This window comes from Melanerpes formicivorus, unplaced genomic scaffold, assembly GCF_026170545.1.
Source record: "Melanerpes formicivorus ecotype bairdi unplaced genomic scaffold, bMelFor1.0.p_v2 SCAF_24, whole genome shotgun sequence".
NCBI classification, from domain to species: Eukaryota; Metazoa; Chordata; class Aves; order Piciformes; family Picidae; genus Melanerpes; species Melanerpes formicivorus.
This window is the reverse complement of record NW_027142376.1, coordinates 3,056,687-3,073,380: the sequence shown is the minus strand read 5'-3', so window position 1 is coordinate 3,073,380 and position 16,694 is coordinate 3,056,687. Positions and strand designations below refer to the sequence as shown.

At 41.7% G+C, this 16,694-nt stretch overlaps 1 protein-coding gene across 9 annotated transcripts in view; it reads left to right on the top strand.

Annotated features, from left to right (window-relative positions):
- TNS3 (tensin 3) overlaps positions 1-16,694 on the top strand; it is a 247,229-nt gene that overhangs the window by 135,520 nt on the left and 95,015 nt on the right. For 8 of the 9 annotated variants that reach the window (XM_068152603.1, XM_068152601.1, XM_068152597.1 and 5 more), the window contains 10 exons: positions 105-157; positions 903-1,074; positions 3,794-3,844; positions 4,858-4,980; positions 6,719-6,783; positions 8,860-8,943; positions 12,557-12,669; positions 13,749-13,809; positions 13,974-14,049; positions 16,371-16,500. In XM_068152603.1, the coding sequence (XP_068008704.1) occupies positions 925-1,074; positions 3,794-3,844; positions 4,858-4,980; positions 6,719-6,783; positions 8,860-8,943; positions 12,557-12,669; positions 13,749-13,809; positions 13,974-14,049; positions 16,371-16,500 (853 nt within the window). In that variant the 5' untranslated portion in view covers positions 105-157; positions 903-924. The remainder of the gene's footprint in view (positions 1-104; positions 158-902; positions 1,075-3,793; positions 3,845-4,857; positions 4,981-6,718; positions 6,784-8,859; positions 8,944-12,556; positions 12,670-13,748; positions 13,810-13,973; positions 14,050-16,370; positions 16,501-16,694) is intronic. The other variant, XM_068152599.1, reaches the window with a different exon arrangement.

The following is a 16,694-nucleotide window of genomic DNA, read 5'->3' as shown; positions in this document are numbered from 1 at the left end:
CTTCCCCACTATGGACATAATAAATGAGGGGAAAAAGCAGGAGCATTGAAATCAGCAACAGTAAGAAAGGTACCAGATTGACTGCTCTGTTTTCTTTGTTCCAGAATTCCAGCAGTACTTCGAAGAATTCCTCTTTCAGTTGTGACAAAGGATCACGGCAAGTATTCCTTTCCCATGTTGTGTAATAGTGTGCATAATGCTGTAGCTGGATCAAGGGCTGTTATTTGTGGTAGTGATGTCTGCAAGTTCAGTCCTGTGCTAGTATTATTTTTGCAGTCCCTGTCTGCCCAGAAGGATCTGGGCATTTGTGCTGAGCTTGCTTCTGATCATCCAGGGACAAAGGTCCCTGGTTGTGCTCTCAAGCTGGAAAAGAAGTGAAGAGTATCTCTAGACAAACCAGTGAGTGGAATTCCATTACATTGCTGTCTGCCACAGTTTGGGGAGTGGTTTTGGAGTCACTTAAGTTTTACTTGGATCTGATTTCAAGATGGTGTCTATCTGCAGCTTTACAGATGAATCTTCCAATTTGTAAAGCACTTGGAGAATTCTACAGAAAGAGAGATTTGTACAGACACAAATACCTATTTTTTCTCTCTGTTTAACTCCCAGATTTGTTGCACTGGTGTTTGTCAAAGTTGCTTGGATTACTTTTGCTGCTTTTCTGCATTATTGGTTGCAGGGGTTATTTTTCACTATGGTTTTGATGTGAAGAACTCTGATGTTGGGCTGACTCTTTTTGTGGACTGAACTGAATAATTTGAGCTCTGCAGGCATTTAATAAGTTGTAATTGTAATGCAAATATTGGAAACCTGAGGTACTTGACTGTATGAGTCCAAGTTGCAGTTTGTTTGTTTGATTGTGGCTCCTTTACTCTGAACCACCACATCTCATGTCTTCACAGAAGTGCAGACTTTGATCACATTATGGAGGAAGGCTATGAGCTTGACCTCACTTACATCACAGAGCGGATCATCGCTGTCTCCTTCCCTGCCAGCTGCTCTGAGGAAACTTACCTCCACAATCTGCAAGATGTAACCCGAATGCTCAAATCCAAACATGGGGATAATTACTTGGTAGGTTCAGTCTTTTGGAGACATCATCTTTTGTCCTGCAGGAAGACCACTTGTAGGTCCACATATATAATTATAAACCAAAAGTCACTCATCTAAAGCCTCTTTGGTCCACCTTTAAGCTTTGCAAGCAAGAGTAGTATTTTCAGTGGTATTTGAAGCTATTGGTCCACCTTTGGTGCACCTTTACATCTTTGCAAGCAAGAGTAATATTTTCAGTTGTGTTTGAATCTGTTGGGCAAGGATGGATACTAGAAGCACTTTTCTGCTGCTGGCACTTTAGTCTCTGTTGTGATGGCACAGAATCAAATGCTGTAGAATAATTGCACTAACCATTTCCATTCTCCAAAGCATGTTTTTCAAAGATGCACGCCCTGTACTGTGGGGTGCATTCTCTTTTTCTAGCAGCCAGCCACATCTGGGTCCTCAGCTGGGTATCTGATGGTCTCTCACCATCCTGTCTTGGCTGTCTCTACCATGTATTGTGAAACAGTGTATCAAAATAGGCTTGCTGCCTGTGTATTCTTCCCAGTTTTTCTCATTAATTTGATTTACATGTGTTTTTGCCTGCTGTTTAGTTTTCTACAGGAAAACAAATTGTAAGCAAATCTGTAATGAGGTCTGTGTGCAGAATGTTTCCAGGATGATGACCCAAACTGTTCATCTCCTGTGCTGTTTTCTGGCTAGCACATCTAAACCCTATGGCATGTAGTCACTAGTGGTGTCCCCCCCAGGGATCAGTGCTGGACCCCATCCTGTTCAAAATCTTTATTGATGATCTGGATGAGGGGATTGAGTCCATCATCAGTAAATTTGCAGATGAAATGAAGCTGGGGGCAGTTGTTGATCTGTTAAAGGGTAGGAGATCTCTGCAGAGGGACCTTGACAGGCTGGACAGATGTGCAGAGTCCAATGGCATGAGATTAACACATCTAAGTGCTGGGTTCTAACACTGGCCACAACAACCCTATGCAGTGCTACAGGCTGGGGTCAGAGTGGCTGGAGAGCAGCCAGGAAGAAAGGGACCTTGGGTCCTGTGTCCGGTTCTGGGTCCGGTTTAGGAAAGATGTTGAGTTGCTGGATCGTGTCCAGAGAAGGGCAACAAAGCTGGGGAGGGGTTTGGAGCACAAGCCCTATGAGGAGAGGCTGAGGGAGCTGGGGTTGCTTAGCCTGGAGAAGAGGAGGCTTGGAGGAGACCTTATTGCTCTCTACAACTACCTGAAGGGAGGTTGTAGCCAGGTGGGGGTTGGTCTCTTTTCTCAGAGAAACTATGTCAGAACAAGAGGACACAGTCTCAATCTGTGCCAGGGGAGATTTAGGCTGGATATTGGAAAGAAATTCTTCACAGAAAGAGTGATTGGCCATTGGAATGGGCTGCCCAGGGAAGTGGTGGAGTTGCCATCACTGGAGGTGTTTAGGAAGAGACTGGATGAGGCACTTGGTGCCATGGTTCAGTTGATTAGACAGTGTGGGATGATAGCTTGGACTTGATGATCTTGAAGGTCTTTTCCAACCTGGTTAATTCTACTCTATTGTACTCTATTCTATTCTGATTCTCTAAGAATTCTGTGTCCTACTTGACACAAGGCTATGACTCTTTTCTGCAAGCAGATTTGGTCCCACCTGGTGGAAGGATTTTTCTGCCTGTTCTCCCTGTCTCTTCTCCATAATGGAATGGGCTATAGGCTGGTGAATTGTTCCTCAGTCATGTCCAAAATTGCCACCTGCATGCTATTTGTTTCTCTTCTTGGGCATGAGATGGTGTATTTCTGGTCATCTGATTAAGGAGCATAACACATCTATTATTCTTTGGTAAATTCATAAAGGTCTCTTCACCAGATGAAACTTATTTTCCTTCTGTGCCAATGCTGAACATTCAGTGGAGTGAGCGAATTATACATTAGGATTCAATTGTATGGGAGGGGATGGGAGGAATGTTTCCTCTCTGCTGTCTGTAAGGAGGAAGGATTTCTTTTTTCACACCTGTTTTACTTACTTCACTTTTATTCTTCAGCTGACATCCTAAAATTTAGGGCAAAATTATGTACACTTTGTAGTATTAAAGCCTAATGCTCCTTTTTCTTTTCCCCAAATATAAGCAGAGCTAGCATATGCCAAAAAGGTGCTAGAAAGGATGCAGTTTATCTTCCACTGTCATCTATTTGTAACACAGGCTTCTCTTCAGAGACTTCTGTGACCTCTTGTTTTGTTGTTTTATCTGAAATGTACATTCTGGTCTCTTATTTTGTGCTGATAAGACTCCTGGAGTATCTTGGTTTGATCTCTGTAGCTTGACATGGTCTGGGGTACAACAGTGTCTGAGTTTGCCAGTTGATCCAGCAGTGACAATACCCATCATGGACAGGGCCATATCCTGACACACAAGAATTTTAAATTGCTCTTGCATACAAATACAACAATAAAGACGAATGGAGAAAGTCCTCACCAAATTGCACTTCTTGTTTTTCTGTGGAAAACTTGAGGTAACTGATCTCTTAACAGAACTTTAACACTGATTTTAAGAACTATAATTCTCTACTAAATGGCTTTGCAAGTACTGGAAGTGCTGGAAAATTGCAGAAACTTTTGTGCATCATTAGTATAAGAGAATTCTGGTTTCCCTCCTGGTCAGTTACAGTTATAACATGTTTCAAATGCAGCTGTTGACTACAGAAGTGATGAAGTTGTAATGGTTGATATTTTTTTATTTCTTTCTGAACAGGTGTTGAATCTCTCTGAAAAGAGATATGACCTCACCAAGCTCAACCCAAAGGTATTGGTTGTCCTCTGTCACTTAGATTTTTTTAGTGTTAAACATGGCTTAAATGACCTGATAAGCTCTGGAACTGTGTGAGCTTGATATAAAGAGTAGGACAGCTTGGAAGATGGTAAACCGCCATCTTTTTCTGTTTTTTTCCCAAGTTCTCCTGATCTGTACTTTGCAGTCATGCCTGTAAGACTTTGCAGACAGCATCTGAGACCTATTGGGACTACTAAAAATTCATGTTGAGTGACAGAAATTTTACTCCTGGTGTCCTTTCTTTGTGCAGTCACAGGATACTAGGGGTTATATACTGTACAGGCTGAAGGCCAGTGGTGCATGAAGAGGAGTGTGGCCAGCAGGTTGAGGGAGGTTGTCCTGCCCCTCTACTCTGCCCTGGTGGGACCTCATCTGGAGTACTGTGTCCAGCTCTGGGCTCTCCAGTTCAAGAGAGACAGGGAAGTACTGGACAGAGTCCAGTAGAGAGCCACTAAGCTTATCAGGGGACTGGAACATTTACCTTATGAGGAAAGGCTGAGAGAGCTGGGACTGTTCAGCCTGGAGAAGGCTGAGGAGGGAATCTCCTTAATGCTGATCAATAGCTAAAGATTGAGTTTCAGGAAGATGGAGTCCAACTTTTCTCAGTGGTGTCCAGTGAAAGGACAAGGGGCGATGGACACAAATTGGAACACAGGAGGTTCCATGTAAACATAAGGAAAGACTTCTTTAAGAAATCAGGATCTTCAGAAATGTTATCACTTGTGGGTGGTTGGTGGGTTATGGGGGGGAGATTTTTGTTTGTTTTTATGAAAGTGCTAACATATTACAAAAGTGCAAACAAATATCCTCCTTCTCTTTTAGAGACTTGTAAGTGTGTTTTAGTTCCATTGTGGCACTCAAATGATGTTCTTTGGGTTTGGAAAAAACTGTGGACACTTCACTGTCATTGTTGTTTGAAGGCAGATTTTAAGATGTAGTATTAGGGTCAAGGTGGCTTCTTGTGACTGTTTCTTCTTTAATTGCAGATTGTGGATGTGGGGTGGCCTGATCTCCATGCTCCGCCTCTTGATAAGGTGTGCACCATCTGCAAGGCTATGGAGTCGTGGCTGAACAGTGATCCTCAACATGTGGTGGTGATCCATTGCAGAGTGAGTGACCTTGTGTGTCCATATCACATATCAGTTTGTACTCATTTTCAAAACCAGTCCTTTATTCTTACTCAGTTTAAAAAGTAAAAAAGAAATGAACTTCAGTGTGTTTTGAGTGTTGAAAACCATGTGCCAAACCTTCAGCTCATTTAAGGCAGCTTCATTCCACTGACCATGCATGCTCAGTACATACTGTTTTGCATGGTAACTAACGTTCTGGGTATAGCATGCAGTGATGTTAGTTTGCTCCCTTCAAAGGCCAGTGCTACTTAGAGCTCAATAGCAAACTCTGTAGAAGCTCCTCACATTGATGACATTCATGGAGTTTGAGGCAGGTTAAGGATAGGCAACACATCACAGATATGTGACAGTCTAACTGCCAGCATTGCTGCAGTGCCTTACAACAGTCACCACTGTGCAATGTTCCTTCTTCTTCTTGCTTGTTTACAATGATGAGAAATAAAGAGAAGCCTTAAGTAGAGATAAAATTAATTTGGAACTGAGTTGGTAGATGTGCTGGTGATGCTCAAAGCAAATCTGTCTCTTTATCACTGGCAGATGTTGGTCTAAACAGAGTGTGGATGATAATGGGACCAAAACTGCTCTTCAAGTCTGATTGCTTAGTCCCTGGTCCTGAATTTAGGGTGTCAAGTAATGATAGGAATAGGGGAAATAGGGGAAAAAAACAGAAATGGGTAGGTTCAGATTGGATGTTAGGAAGAAGTTCTTCACCATGAGGGTGGTGAGACACTGGGACAGGTTGCCCAGGGAGGTGGTAGAGGCCTCACCCCTGGAGGTTTTTAAGGCCAGGCTGGATGTGACTCTGGGCAACCTGATCTAGTGTGAGGTGTCCCTGCCCATGGCAGTGGCTTGTAACTAGATGATCCTTGAGGTCCCTTCCAACCCTAACAGTTCTATAATTCTAATTCCTTGTGGGCAGAATGTGTGTGAAACACTATAGAATTCTTACTAGTTGCACAGCTGTGGTCAGGAGAGTAGCCTGGGACAAAAGAAAAGGGGCAAAGTATTCCTAGGTATTTTACACACAAATTGATAATGCATATTGTTAATAACTGCCTTTTGGTAATGACTTTAAAATTTAACCCCCCTAACATAGCTAGGTACAGCTACTGGTATCAGCCGAAGGACTGAAGCTGTTTTGAAGTGTCTGAAAATGACTGCTTGAAAAAACTGTGCTGAACTTATGTCAAGTTCATTATTTCATAAGTTTTTTTGAACCTTTTTTAAGTTATCCATAGAAAAATCAGTAGTAGTAGTAGTTGTTATTAATAGGCAAGGGGGAGGTAAAAAATGCCCAAATCTTCTGGAAACACATATGCTTTCCACAAATAGGCATTTTATTGCATTCCAGCCCAGAAATAGCAAAGCTGTCTCGACCTGTCTTGGATGAATCTCTGGAAAAAGTAATATAAAATTAGAATGGTTGATACTTTGTTTCTACCACTGGTCAAGATTTTTAAAAATAATTTATCTCTCAGTCAGTATGACTTGACCAGCATGTACATAGAAATCCTACATAGTGCTTTTATTCCACTTGTTACCCAGCTTGTATGGAGAGACAAGCTGCTTCTCAGCATTGTCATCTTCCCAACAATATGAGAGATACATGAGCAAAAGGGTTCCCTGATTCCCCTGATTAAATTTTGTTTAGTGTGGGTCTTTAAAATAACACCCAATAAAGTAATAAATAATCATCATTCCCTTTTTCCTCATACAGGGAGGCAAAGGAAGGATAGGGGTGGTCATATCATCATACATGCACTTCACCAATGTTTCTGCAAGGTGAGTTGTGTATAATGCATGTTATGGTGTTTATAATTAAGAAAGCATCAGGAAAAGATACCTTTTAATTGCAGTACTGTGTGGCAGCTTACTGTTTGTCAGTTAAGAGGTGCCAAGTTTTCTTCTCAAAGAGTCTAGGAGCATGTCTGAAAACAGTCTGCTTTCTTGTGGCCTGTGTGATGCCTTAAGGTTTCTATGTAAGAATGAGGCTGGGGAAGTTTCACAGCTAGGATTTTTGGTTCCCCGGCGTTACCAAGACTCTCTTCAAAATACATAGCAAACACACAGAAGCAGAAGTTACTGCAGGTGCTGCTGTTGCATGTGCTTGCTGCTGCGTCACAAATGATGCTTGGAAGACTTGGAGGCTGTTCACACTAAATAAAGCTCTTAATTGTCTGCATGGACATGCCAAAAAATATGTGCTTAGTAAACAAGCCTTATGATACAAGCCCCTTTTGTTTGTATTGAATCTTTGAATTATGGAGGTTGGAAAAGACCTCCAAGATAACCGAGACCAATCCAGTGCTGCCAAGTCCATCACTAAACTATGTCCCTCAACACCGCAAGTACACATTTTTTGGAGCACTTCTGGGGATGGTGATTCCACCACTTTCCTGGGCAGCCTCTTCCAATACTTCATCACCCTTTCAGTGAAGAATGTTCCCCAATATCCAGCCTAAACCTCCCCTGGTGTAACTTGAGGCCATTTCCTCCTATCCCATTGCTTGTTACCTGTGTGAAGAGACCAACAGCCACCTGGCTCCAACCTCATTTATGTTACAAATATCTGAGTTTCTCAGATGCCAACAGATATAACAAGAGCAAACAGAACTCTTAATGGAAACTCTGTTTGAACAAATCATTGCCCAGTTATGAGTGAGTTACCTAAATTCAGGGTGGTGATGTTAGTTGGGTGAAAAAGAGAGTTCTTGGGTCAAGGATACTCTAAGCATACACTATTCAATCTTGTATGTCCATGTGGAAAAGACATGGCTTTAAGCCTGATCCACCCTCCTGTGAAGACAAGTGATAACTTCTTTCTTTTTGGAAAGGATATGACTTCCGTTTTTAGCCTGATATATGTGTAGATACCTTGCACAGTATTTTTCCTCAGCACTCATTTAGGTTGAACTAGATGTGGAATTGAAAATTTGAGTTTCTAGAGTCTAACTGTTTTGAAAGTTCTGCTCTTTCTGTGTCCTGCTGACAATTAGCATGGTCAGCTACATCTGTTACAAGACAACTTGGTTTCATCTGGTATAGATAAAACAGACTTGGCTTAGTATGTTACTGGGCATATGTGCTAAACAACTGCCTTGCTTATTTCTGGCATTCCTGTTTCTTTTTTCTGTACCCTCTTGCCTTTCTCTACAGAGATACAGAAGACCTACATCAGAGCCATTCTGGATAGGGAATGGAAGAAAAATTTCTCACCATGTTTGCCCTTAATTCTGTTTGAAGATTTTGTGTTTGTCTGATGCAAAGCACTTCTTGTTCAAAGATCGACACTTTTATTTCAGATGTTCTCTCCCTTGGTAGCTCAAAGCACAGGAACAAAGAGTGAATGAATTATTTAACCATTTAAATGATCCTCTAGCCTGACATCCTTTGCATCTGGTGTCCTGTACTGTAGTCAGAGCTAGGAAGAGGTTTTTATCTCCATAATGTTGCTGCTGCTATTTTAGAAAAAGAATGAATTTATATTTTGCAGAGAGAACTCCCCAGTGGCACTCTCAGGAAATTATGGCAAGTATCCTCCTTTTGCAGGCTGAACTGCTTGGCTTCACTAAAGTTTGTTGTATTATGACTTTAACACATGTTGGAAATCTGCCATCCAGTTAATTGCCTCAAGAAGGAAACTGCCTTAAGGTGTGGAATGAGGAGGTGTTAGTGGAAAAGTCATTCTTTTCTGACGTATTAGTGCCAGAGCTACTAGTTAGGTGCTGCTTCTCTCTTTTTCTTCCTTTTCTTCTTTCTCCCTCCAAATATTTTGACATATTTGAAGCAGTACCCTGCTGAATTTCCAAGATAACCCTGAACTGAAATAACAAGGTATCTGTGTCTCTGTTTTGACAGTGCTGATCAGGCTCTAGACAGATTTGCTATGAAGAAATTCTTTGATGATAAAGTTTCAGCTTTAATGCAGCCATCCCAAAGAAGGTATTTAATTTGTTTCTAATTCATAGCAGTAAGAAATGCTCTTGCTATCTTCTGCCCCCATCCCTTACTCCCTCCCTTGCCATGTGAAGAGTTTTTCCACAACCCTGCAGTGATTTCTGAACTTCAGCATTTCATCTTATATTGATATTCCTTGACTTGATTATATCTCTCCTTCACTTCTTGCATGTAACCCAACAGATAAAAACCTTTGTACCTATATGTGTTTGTGGTGAAGAGGTTATTAAATTTATGAATATGAAATATGAATTATGAAAATACTATTTTAATTAATTATCATACATGTTCTAGTGCACGTTTGTGAAATAGATTCCACAAGTGGCTTAATGTTATGATTAGGACTTAATTGAACTATTTACAGACTATTTCTATATTTATATAACGAAGGGTGCAGTTCTGCCGCTTGGCCACTAGATGGCGACTCGGCGGGACGTGGGCGGCTTCTGGCTATACACAGCAATATTACAATCTTTCTATGCATCAGCGCTTACTCTGCTAGATGCAGATACTTTGAACTGAGTGCTAGTGGATGGAAAACACGTGGAAGATATTCGATTCCCTCCAGACAACAGGGATCGGTCCTGGTCGGGGTCGGCCCTCAAAGCCGGCTCGCATGGCAGGGCGGGACGATGATGGCCGGTAGGTGGGCTCGGATGATGCGGCAGCAGGCAAAGCTACGGGGGTCAGCCCAACCACGGCGATTCCCCAGCCTCGGGGAGAGAATGCGGCTGCATTAGGCGGCGGGTTCTCGTTTACTGAGCTTAAAGGAGCAGCGGGACTCTCGGAGTGGTCCCAGGTTTGGTGCAGTATAGGCACGAACAATGCTTTAGTCTTCCCTGAGATTCACAGGGCTCAGAGCGGCACACGTGGCGGCTCCTCTCCCGCTATGGCGGGGCTAGGCATACGTGGACTTGGTATCGATCAAGTCCCTTCTCCCCAGCAACTGGGCAGATCTTACCTTTGGGGGTCGGTCCAGTCCTCCGTTGGCGCAGTGGGCTCTCCCAGTCGGTACGACTGGCTGTAGTGACGCTGGGCTCCTCAGCATCTCTAGGTCCTCCCTCCGTGCTTCTCCTGATGCAGAGGCTTTCAGTATGCGTGCATGTATAACAGAAGCTAACAACAATAAGCTCAATGGCAAAGGCTGCAGCTCGAGAGTTACTCGAGCAAGCACAGAGACAAAGTGAATGAGGGGGCAACTTGTTTACCAACTGGGGTGATACTTACAGATTCCTCGAGGCTGGGCTTGACCAATGGGCACTCTCATAAACAACTGGCTTCAGCCTATAGAAAGCGTGAAGCTAGAATTATACCCATACTCGGTGTCAGCATGAGCACTGCATGCGCTGGGTGCATGCTGGCCTGGCTAATGCCTTGGCTTTTGTCTTCCTCCTGGAGGAGGGGGAACTTGCCCACATGCTGGGACAAGATTCAGTATCTGGGCATAATGTGTCTTCACCACAGTGTTCTTACTGCATTGTTACTAAGGTGATATGACACAATCTATTTCTTGATTGCTATAAGATAATAATAAACTAACTTACATAATCTGTGTGCAAGCTCTAAAGCTAGAAATCAAACTGGTGTAAATGGTGGTATCTAGGTTTCCTACCCTCTTCAAGGACACGTGCTTGATTCTTCTGGGGGATTGGAAGGGGGAGTCTCAGAGACAGTCTTGCCTGATGGAATTAGTGTCTTTGCTCAGCAGCACTGAACATGAGCTGTCCTTCCCATCTTCCAGACACACGTGTGCACAGGTACTTGGGAGTGTCACTCCCCATGAGAACAGAGGAAGTTCTGACCCTTTGTCAGAATGGTTTCCCTCTGGAACCTGTCTTTTCCTACCTTTGCCTGGCCTGGCAGTGGCTGCTAATCCTTTTGCAGACAAAGGAAGCCCAACTGTAATATTTGTTGGTAATGTTACAATCCTCTTTTGATCCCATTTTGATCACTTAAGTGGCCTGAGTCTCTTTTCTAATGTGCTTTTATTTCTTGACACCATTCTTGGATAATTACTGATGGTTTCCATGTTAAAATCCAGTTGATACATAAACAAGTATAATTTAGGTGAACATAAGAATGATCACATTTGAAAATACACCCATTGTTTGATTTTGAAACTTCTGTTCCACTAAGTTTGGTCCAAAAAACCCAATAAAATTGTAGCCATTAAGTGCATCAGTCCTGAAAATACCACTTAACCTTTTCCCACTGCTGCTTGGATGTTCTAACAGTGGCAAGCAAAAGCGACTCCAGACCACATATATTCTGAACCCCTTCTGGCAATACTCAAAATGGATATTTTTCTCAGATAAGCTGCTGAAGGTTTGCCTGAATAAAAAAACTGCAGTTATACACCCCTTGTATTTAAGAATTGCTTATAAACCTTAAGGGTAAGTCTTTGAACATGCTTCTCAAAAATAAGCCAGCTGCCTCTATAAGCCTCTTAAATGCATTGCTTTGAGGAAGGGGTTCCAAAAATCAGTCAGATTTGGGATTGATTAAAACGTGATAGTAGTAGAGAGAAAATTTTGAGACCGAAAGGTCACTGACAGGATATTTTACTGCATGTTTTTTGTGTCACATATGTGTGCAGGCTGTATATTTGTGCTTTTGATGTGCCAAATATTTTCAGAAAGACTGAAGGAGGAAACCTAAAAGCCAAGCTGTCTTTTCTTAGTGTGTCAAAATAAAGTGAGCTTTGCTAGCTGTCCATAAACTGAAATGTGCTTTAAACCACCACAGGTTTTACTACCCTGTTCTGGGGTAGTAAAGCTGTTGTTGGCCAGGCTATCTTTAGTTGTGATGTTACCAGGAGAATGGAGTAAGGGATCAGTCAATGAGATCTGTTCTTAAAGTGGGGGGAAAAGAGATGAGTTTCTTTTTGCTGGACATGCTTGAGAGTGAAGTTTTTTCATGGACAATGTAAGAAAAGGGGTCTCAAAGCTGGTTGGAAAAACTCAAGGAGACTAGTTTTCTGTTGTTATTTAAGGAGCTAGGAGGAATTTGTTTAGCACGCACTGCACCGATGTTCACTTGAGTGTACTCATTTGTGAGCTTGTGACCAAACCAAGTATTAGATACCAGAACTACACTGATTTACACGTTGCTATGGTAGTCTTCCTTTGAGTGGTATCAGTTGTCATTACAAAGATGTTACCTGCCTGCACTGGCCTTAATGCTGAGATTTCTAACAAGGGCACTTCTTGGTCTTCTGGTAATGAAGTGCACTTCTCTGTAAATGGAGTGGGACCAATGTCATGGTGCTGTGAAAACCAACCAAAACTTTGAGCTGCAACTAGAAATATATACCAAACCAACTGACTTTTCTGTCTCTGCTGCTACCTTTGTTATTTTGGGTAGTGATGTAAATAACTGAAATTAAGAGGTACGCATTAGCAATGTAACAGCCATTGATTTGCTAAAGTGGTAGGTTAAAATGTATATTCATGTTATTTTGTGAAGAGCGTTCTTCTTGGAGTTGTGACAATCCTATTCACTACCCATTGCCTAGGAATATTAATATGTACAGAATGTATTTCTCTGATGTATTTGCATCACTGCTTTTATTTAATTCAGAAAACTTTTGTGTTTTTAGATATGTGCAGTTCTTAAGTGGCCTTCTATCTGGATCTGTGAAAATGAATGCAACTCCTATTTTCCTGCACTATGTTATCCTTCATGGCATCCCTAGATTTGATGCTGGAAGAGGTAAATTATCTAACTTTTCCTATCCATGTGTAGGCTCAAAATCTTGTTTCATTTTGGAGCTTTCTAGAAAGCTGCAAGAATCTCACCGTAGAATTGATGCTGGTCCAAATATTCCCAATAAGAAAGAAGTGTGTTAAGAGTGAGAGTCACAGCAGGTGAAATAAAATTATTGTCCTTTGTTAAATGAAGAGTTGATGCTATTCATGTCTGCCTAATTTCTGGCTGGTTGTGATCTCAGTCCTTGCAAAAGAGTGGAGAACCTGGTCAGGTTACTCAGTAATTTCCTTCTTCAGGAAATAGACATAAACATAATTATAATTATAAATAGAATCTCTTTCCTGTTTTGAGATTGGATTTTCTTTAGAAAAGTCATTTGGATGTGTTGTACTTTTAAGGTGGCTTTAAAAAACAAAATGTTAAACCAAGATACTGTGCTAGCTCATAGTAAAGCAGTATAACTCTTATTTTATTATATGGCAGTTATAGAACACTTGTGTCTTTTGAAGTGTCATCAGTATGAATCTGCAATGCTTCATTGTCATTGCTGTTCACCCTGGTTTTATTTCCAAAGTAACTATTTCAATAAAGACCAAGGTATGGTTTCTTACAATAAAAACACTAAGGGACTTTCTAGTTTTGAAACAAAACTGCAGATCAAACATTTTCTTTCATTGTGAAAACACTTTTTGGGTTTTTGTGTGTGTGTAGTTTGGGTTTTTGTGGATTTTTGTGTGGTTTGGTATTTTTTGTCCACTCTTTCTTCCCTTATGAATTTTGTTTTCTTGCAGAAAATGTGGGAAGGCAGGCACATAGACATTTAATAAGGAGCAAAGTATTCCCTCTTTCTTTCCTTACCAGAAACCTTTAAGATCAGGAAAAAGTGTGGTGTTTTTTTCATGAAATATAATCAAATACTTTTCCTGCACAAGCCACTTTTGCTTTGAAGGCTATGTTGACAGTCAGCATTGTATCACTTATGTACTACTTCTCAGTCTGGATGTCCATGAAACTACCTAGTCGTAACACTCAGATAAAGAAAAATAATTACAGAAGAGTCTTTTCTGTTGATTTCTTTTCAGCTTGTCAGCCTTTTCTGAAGTTATACCAGGCTATGCAACCAGTTTATACATCTGGAATATAGTAAGTCATAAGCATTTTCCTTTATGTATGAATCCAGGTTTTAATCCTCAAAGTTGCAGAATTGCATAGCTTCTTTCTTTTTCTTTTTTCTTTTTTTTATTACTGTTTTCTTTGTGTTTTTCTTTAAATTGTAAATTTCATTTTTCTTTTCTCTCCTGTTAAAGTAGTGTAGGATCAGAGAATAAAAGCCGGATCTGCATTGCTATAGACCCTGCCCAGCTTCTGAAGGGAGATATTATGGTAAGTTAATGGTATGGAATCAAATTCTAGTCCCATGCCATTTAGTGGACAGTCTCTGACCAGTTTTGTGTCCTTGCTAAAAAAAGAAGTTGAGCAAATGATTACAAATATAGCACAAATTAATTTGGTCCTAAACCTTGAGTTCTATAGGAATTGAAATTAGAATAGAATAGAATAGAATTAACCAGGTTGGAAAAGACCTTTGAGATTATCGAGTCCAACCTATCACCCAACACCATCTAATCAACTAAACCATGGCACCAAGCACCCCATCCAGTCTCTTCTTTAACACCTCCAGTGATGGTGAATCCACCACCTACCCGGGCAGCCCATTCCAATGGCAAATCACTCTCTCTGTGGAGAATTTCTCCCTACCATCAGGCCTAAACCCCTCCTGGCACAGCTTGAGACTGTTTCCTCTTGTTCTGGTGCTGGTTGCCTGGGAGAAGAGACCGTCCCCCACCTGGCTGCAATCTCCCTTCAGGTAGTTGTAGAGAGCAATAAGGTCTCCCCTGAGCGTCCTCCAGGCTAAGCAACCCCAGCTCCCTCAGTCTCTCCTCATAGGGCTTGCATTCCAAACTCCTCCCCAGCTTTGTTGCCCTTCTCTGGACATGTTCCAGCAAGTCAACATCTTTCCTAAACTGAGGGGTCCAGAACTGGACACAGGACTCAAGGTGTGACCTAACCAGTGCTGAGTACAGGGGCAGAATGACTTCATATAAATTCTTATAAGTTCTTATAAATTCTTATAAGACTCAGGAGCTGAAACAATTGTTCTCAACATTTTCATTTCATAGCATCACTAAGTACAGTAAGCAGCTTTTGTTGCCAGTTTCTTTATTAAAAATTGTTTTATGGCACGTTTGTAACTCAGCATAAAAATAGCCTTTGTGGCAGTAATGTGGCACACAATGTGCACAATCCTAAAAGTATATGCTATAATGAAAATAACTAATTCTAAATTATTTTGGGACATAAAAAGTGTGTGATTCCAGAGAAGAGCTTTCTTACTATGCAAGCACATTCAGGATTTGGAAAGCACTTTATACACACTAAAGTAGTGCATATAATCCCTGTGTGCAAAGCGAAACTGTGGCTGTGTTGCAGCACTGTCATTTTAAATGCTAGCCAAGAAGGCCAACAGCATCCTGGCCTCTGTCAGGAGCAGTGTGACCAGCAGGGCCACAGGAGTGATTGTCCCCCTGGACTCAGCACTGGTGAAGCCACACCTTGAGTACTGGGTTCAGTTTTGGGGCCCCTCAATACAAGAAAGACTTTGAGGTGCTACCTGAAAGGTGGTTGTAGCCAAGAAGGGGTTGGTCTCTTCCCCCAGCCAACCAGCACCAGAACAAGGGGACACAGTCTCAAGCTGTGCCAGGGGAAGTTTAGGCTAGAGGTGAGGAGAAAGTTCTTCACTGAGAGAGTCATTAGTCATTGGAATGTGCTGCCCAGGGAGGTGGTGGTGTCACCATCCCTGGAGGTGTTCAAGAGGAGATTGGACATGGCACTTGGTGCCATGGTCTAGTCATGAGGTCTGTGGTGACAGGTTGGACTCAATGATCCTTGAGGTCTCTTCCAACCTTAGCGATACTGTGATACTGTACTGGTATCATCAGGGTAATACAATAACAATTTCAGTGCTGTGATTGAGATTGCCAGCATTTGTGTATATGTCTGTAAGAATGCTGAGTGGCTTTGCTTTACAGTTGACTTGAAGACTTAATAGGTAAAATATCCTCAGGTCTAGTCTAAGGGAAGGTGGTATTAGAGAGTAGGTGTATTGTGTTCCCTTTCATCTGCTGGAATTCATCCTTGGTGTTATTTTTTAGAGTTCTGTGTTGTTCTAGCTGAGGTGTCAAAACTACTACCAACCTCCCACAGTAACGTAAAACAAGATCCTGTCAGCACTAGAGTAGGTTTTAAGAAAGTAATAAAATAGATGTAATCAGCCTTGCAGGTTTGCTTCTAAAAACCCTGCTTCTTCTCCAGTCTTGTTGAAAAGGGTGTGCTAGGATTCAGTTTTACCTTCATTTGGTGCCATGAAGGATGGATATTACTCAGTGTTCCAACATGGTACTGACAGATGTTGTGATAGTGGTTGGTGACTGATGGTGATGAAAATGGAAATTACTGTTTGGACACATCAAGATTATCTTGCCTCAGGCCTGGATAATTTTGAAGGATTGAGTAACACATACCCTACGTGTTACATCATCAGAGGTGTCTGCAGTAAATGGCACTGCTCTACTTAATTAATGCATGGACATGCAGCTCTTCAGAGTTGTAAGAAATGACTTCCTGATGTGTTTCCCCCTTTCCAGCTGAAGTGTTACCACAAAAAGTACCGCTCAGCTACTCGTGATGTGGTTTTTCGCCTTCAGTTTCACACTGGAGCTATTCAAGGAAACGGCCTGGTGTTTGGCAAAGAGGACTTGGACAATGCCAACAAAGGTACCTGCCTTCCGTGGCTGGTTGGATGTGCGTGTGTGCCTGTGCATGTGATGATCATCTTTAGGACCTGTTTTCAAAAGGGCTCTTGGTTTTTTTCCCCACCTCTGTTTTTTTGGGAAAGGGAAACTGTTTTGTGTAAGCTAGCTCATTGCATGTGACACAGGTGAACCCTTAATGAGAAGAAGAGCCCTTCA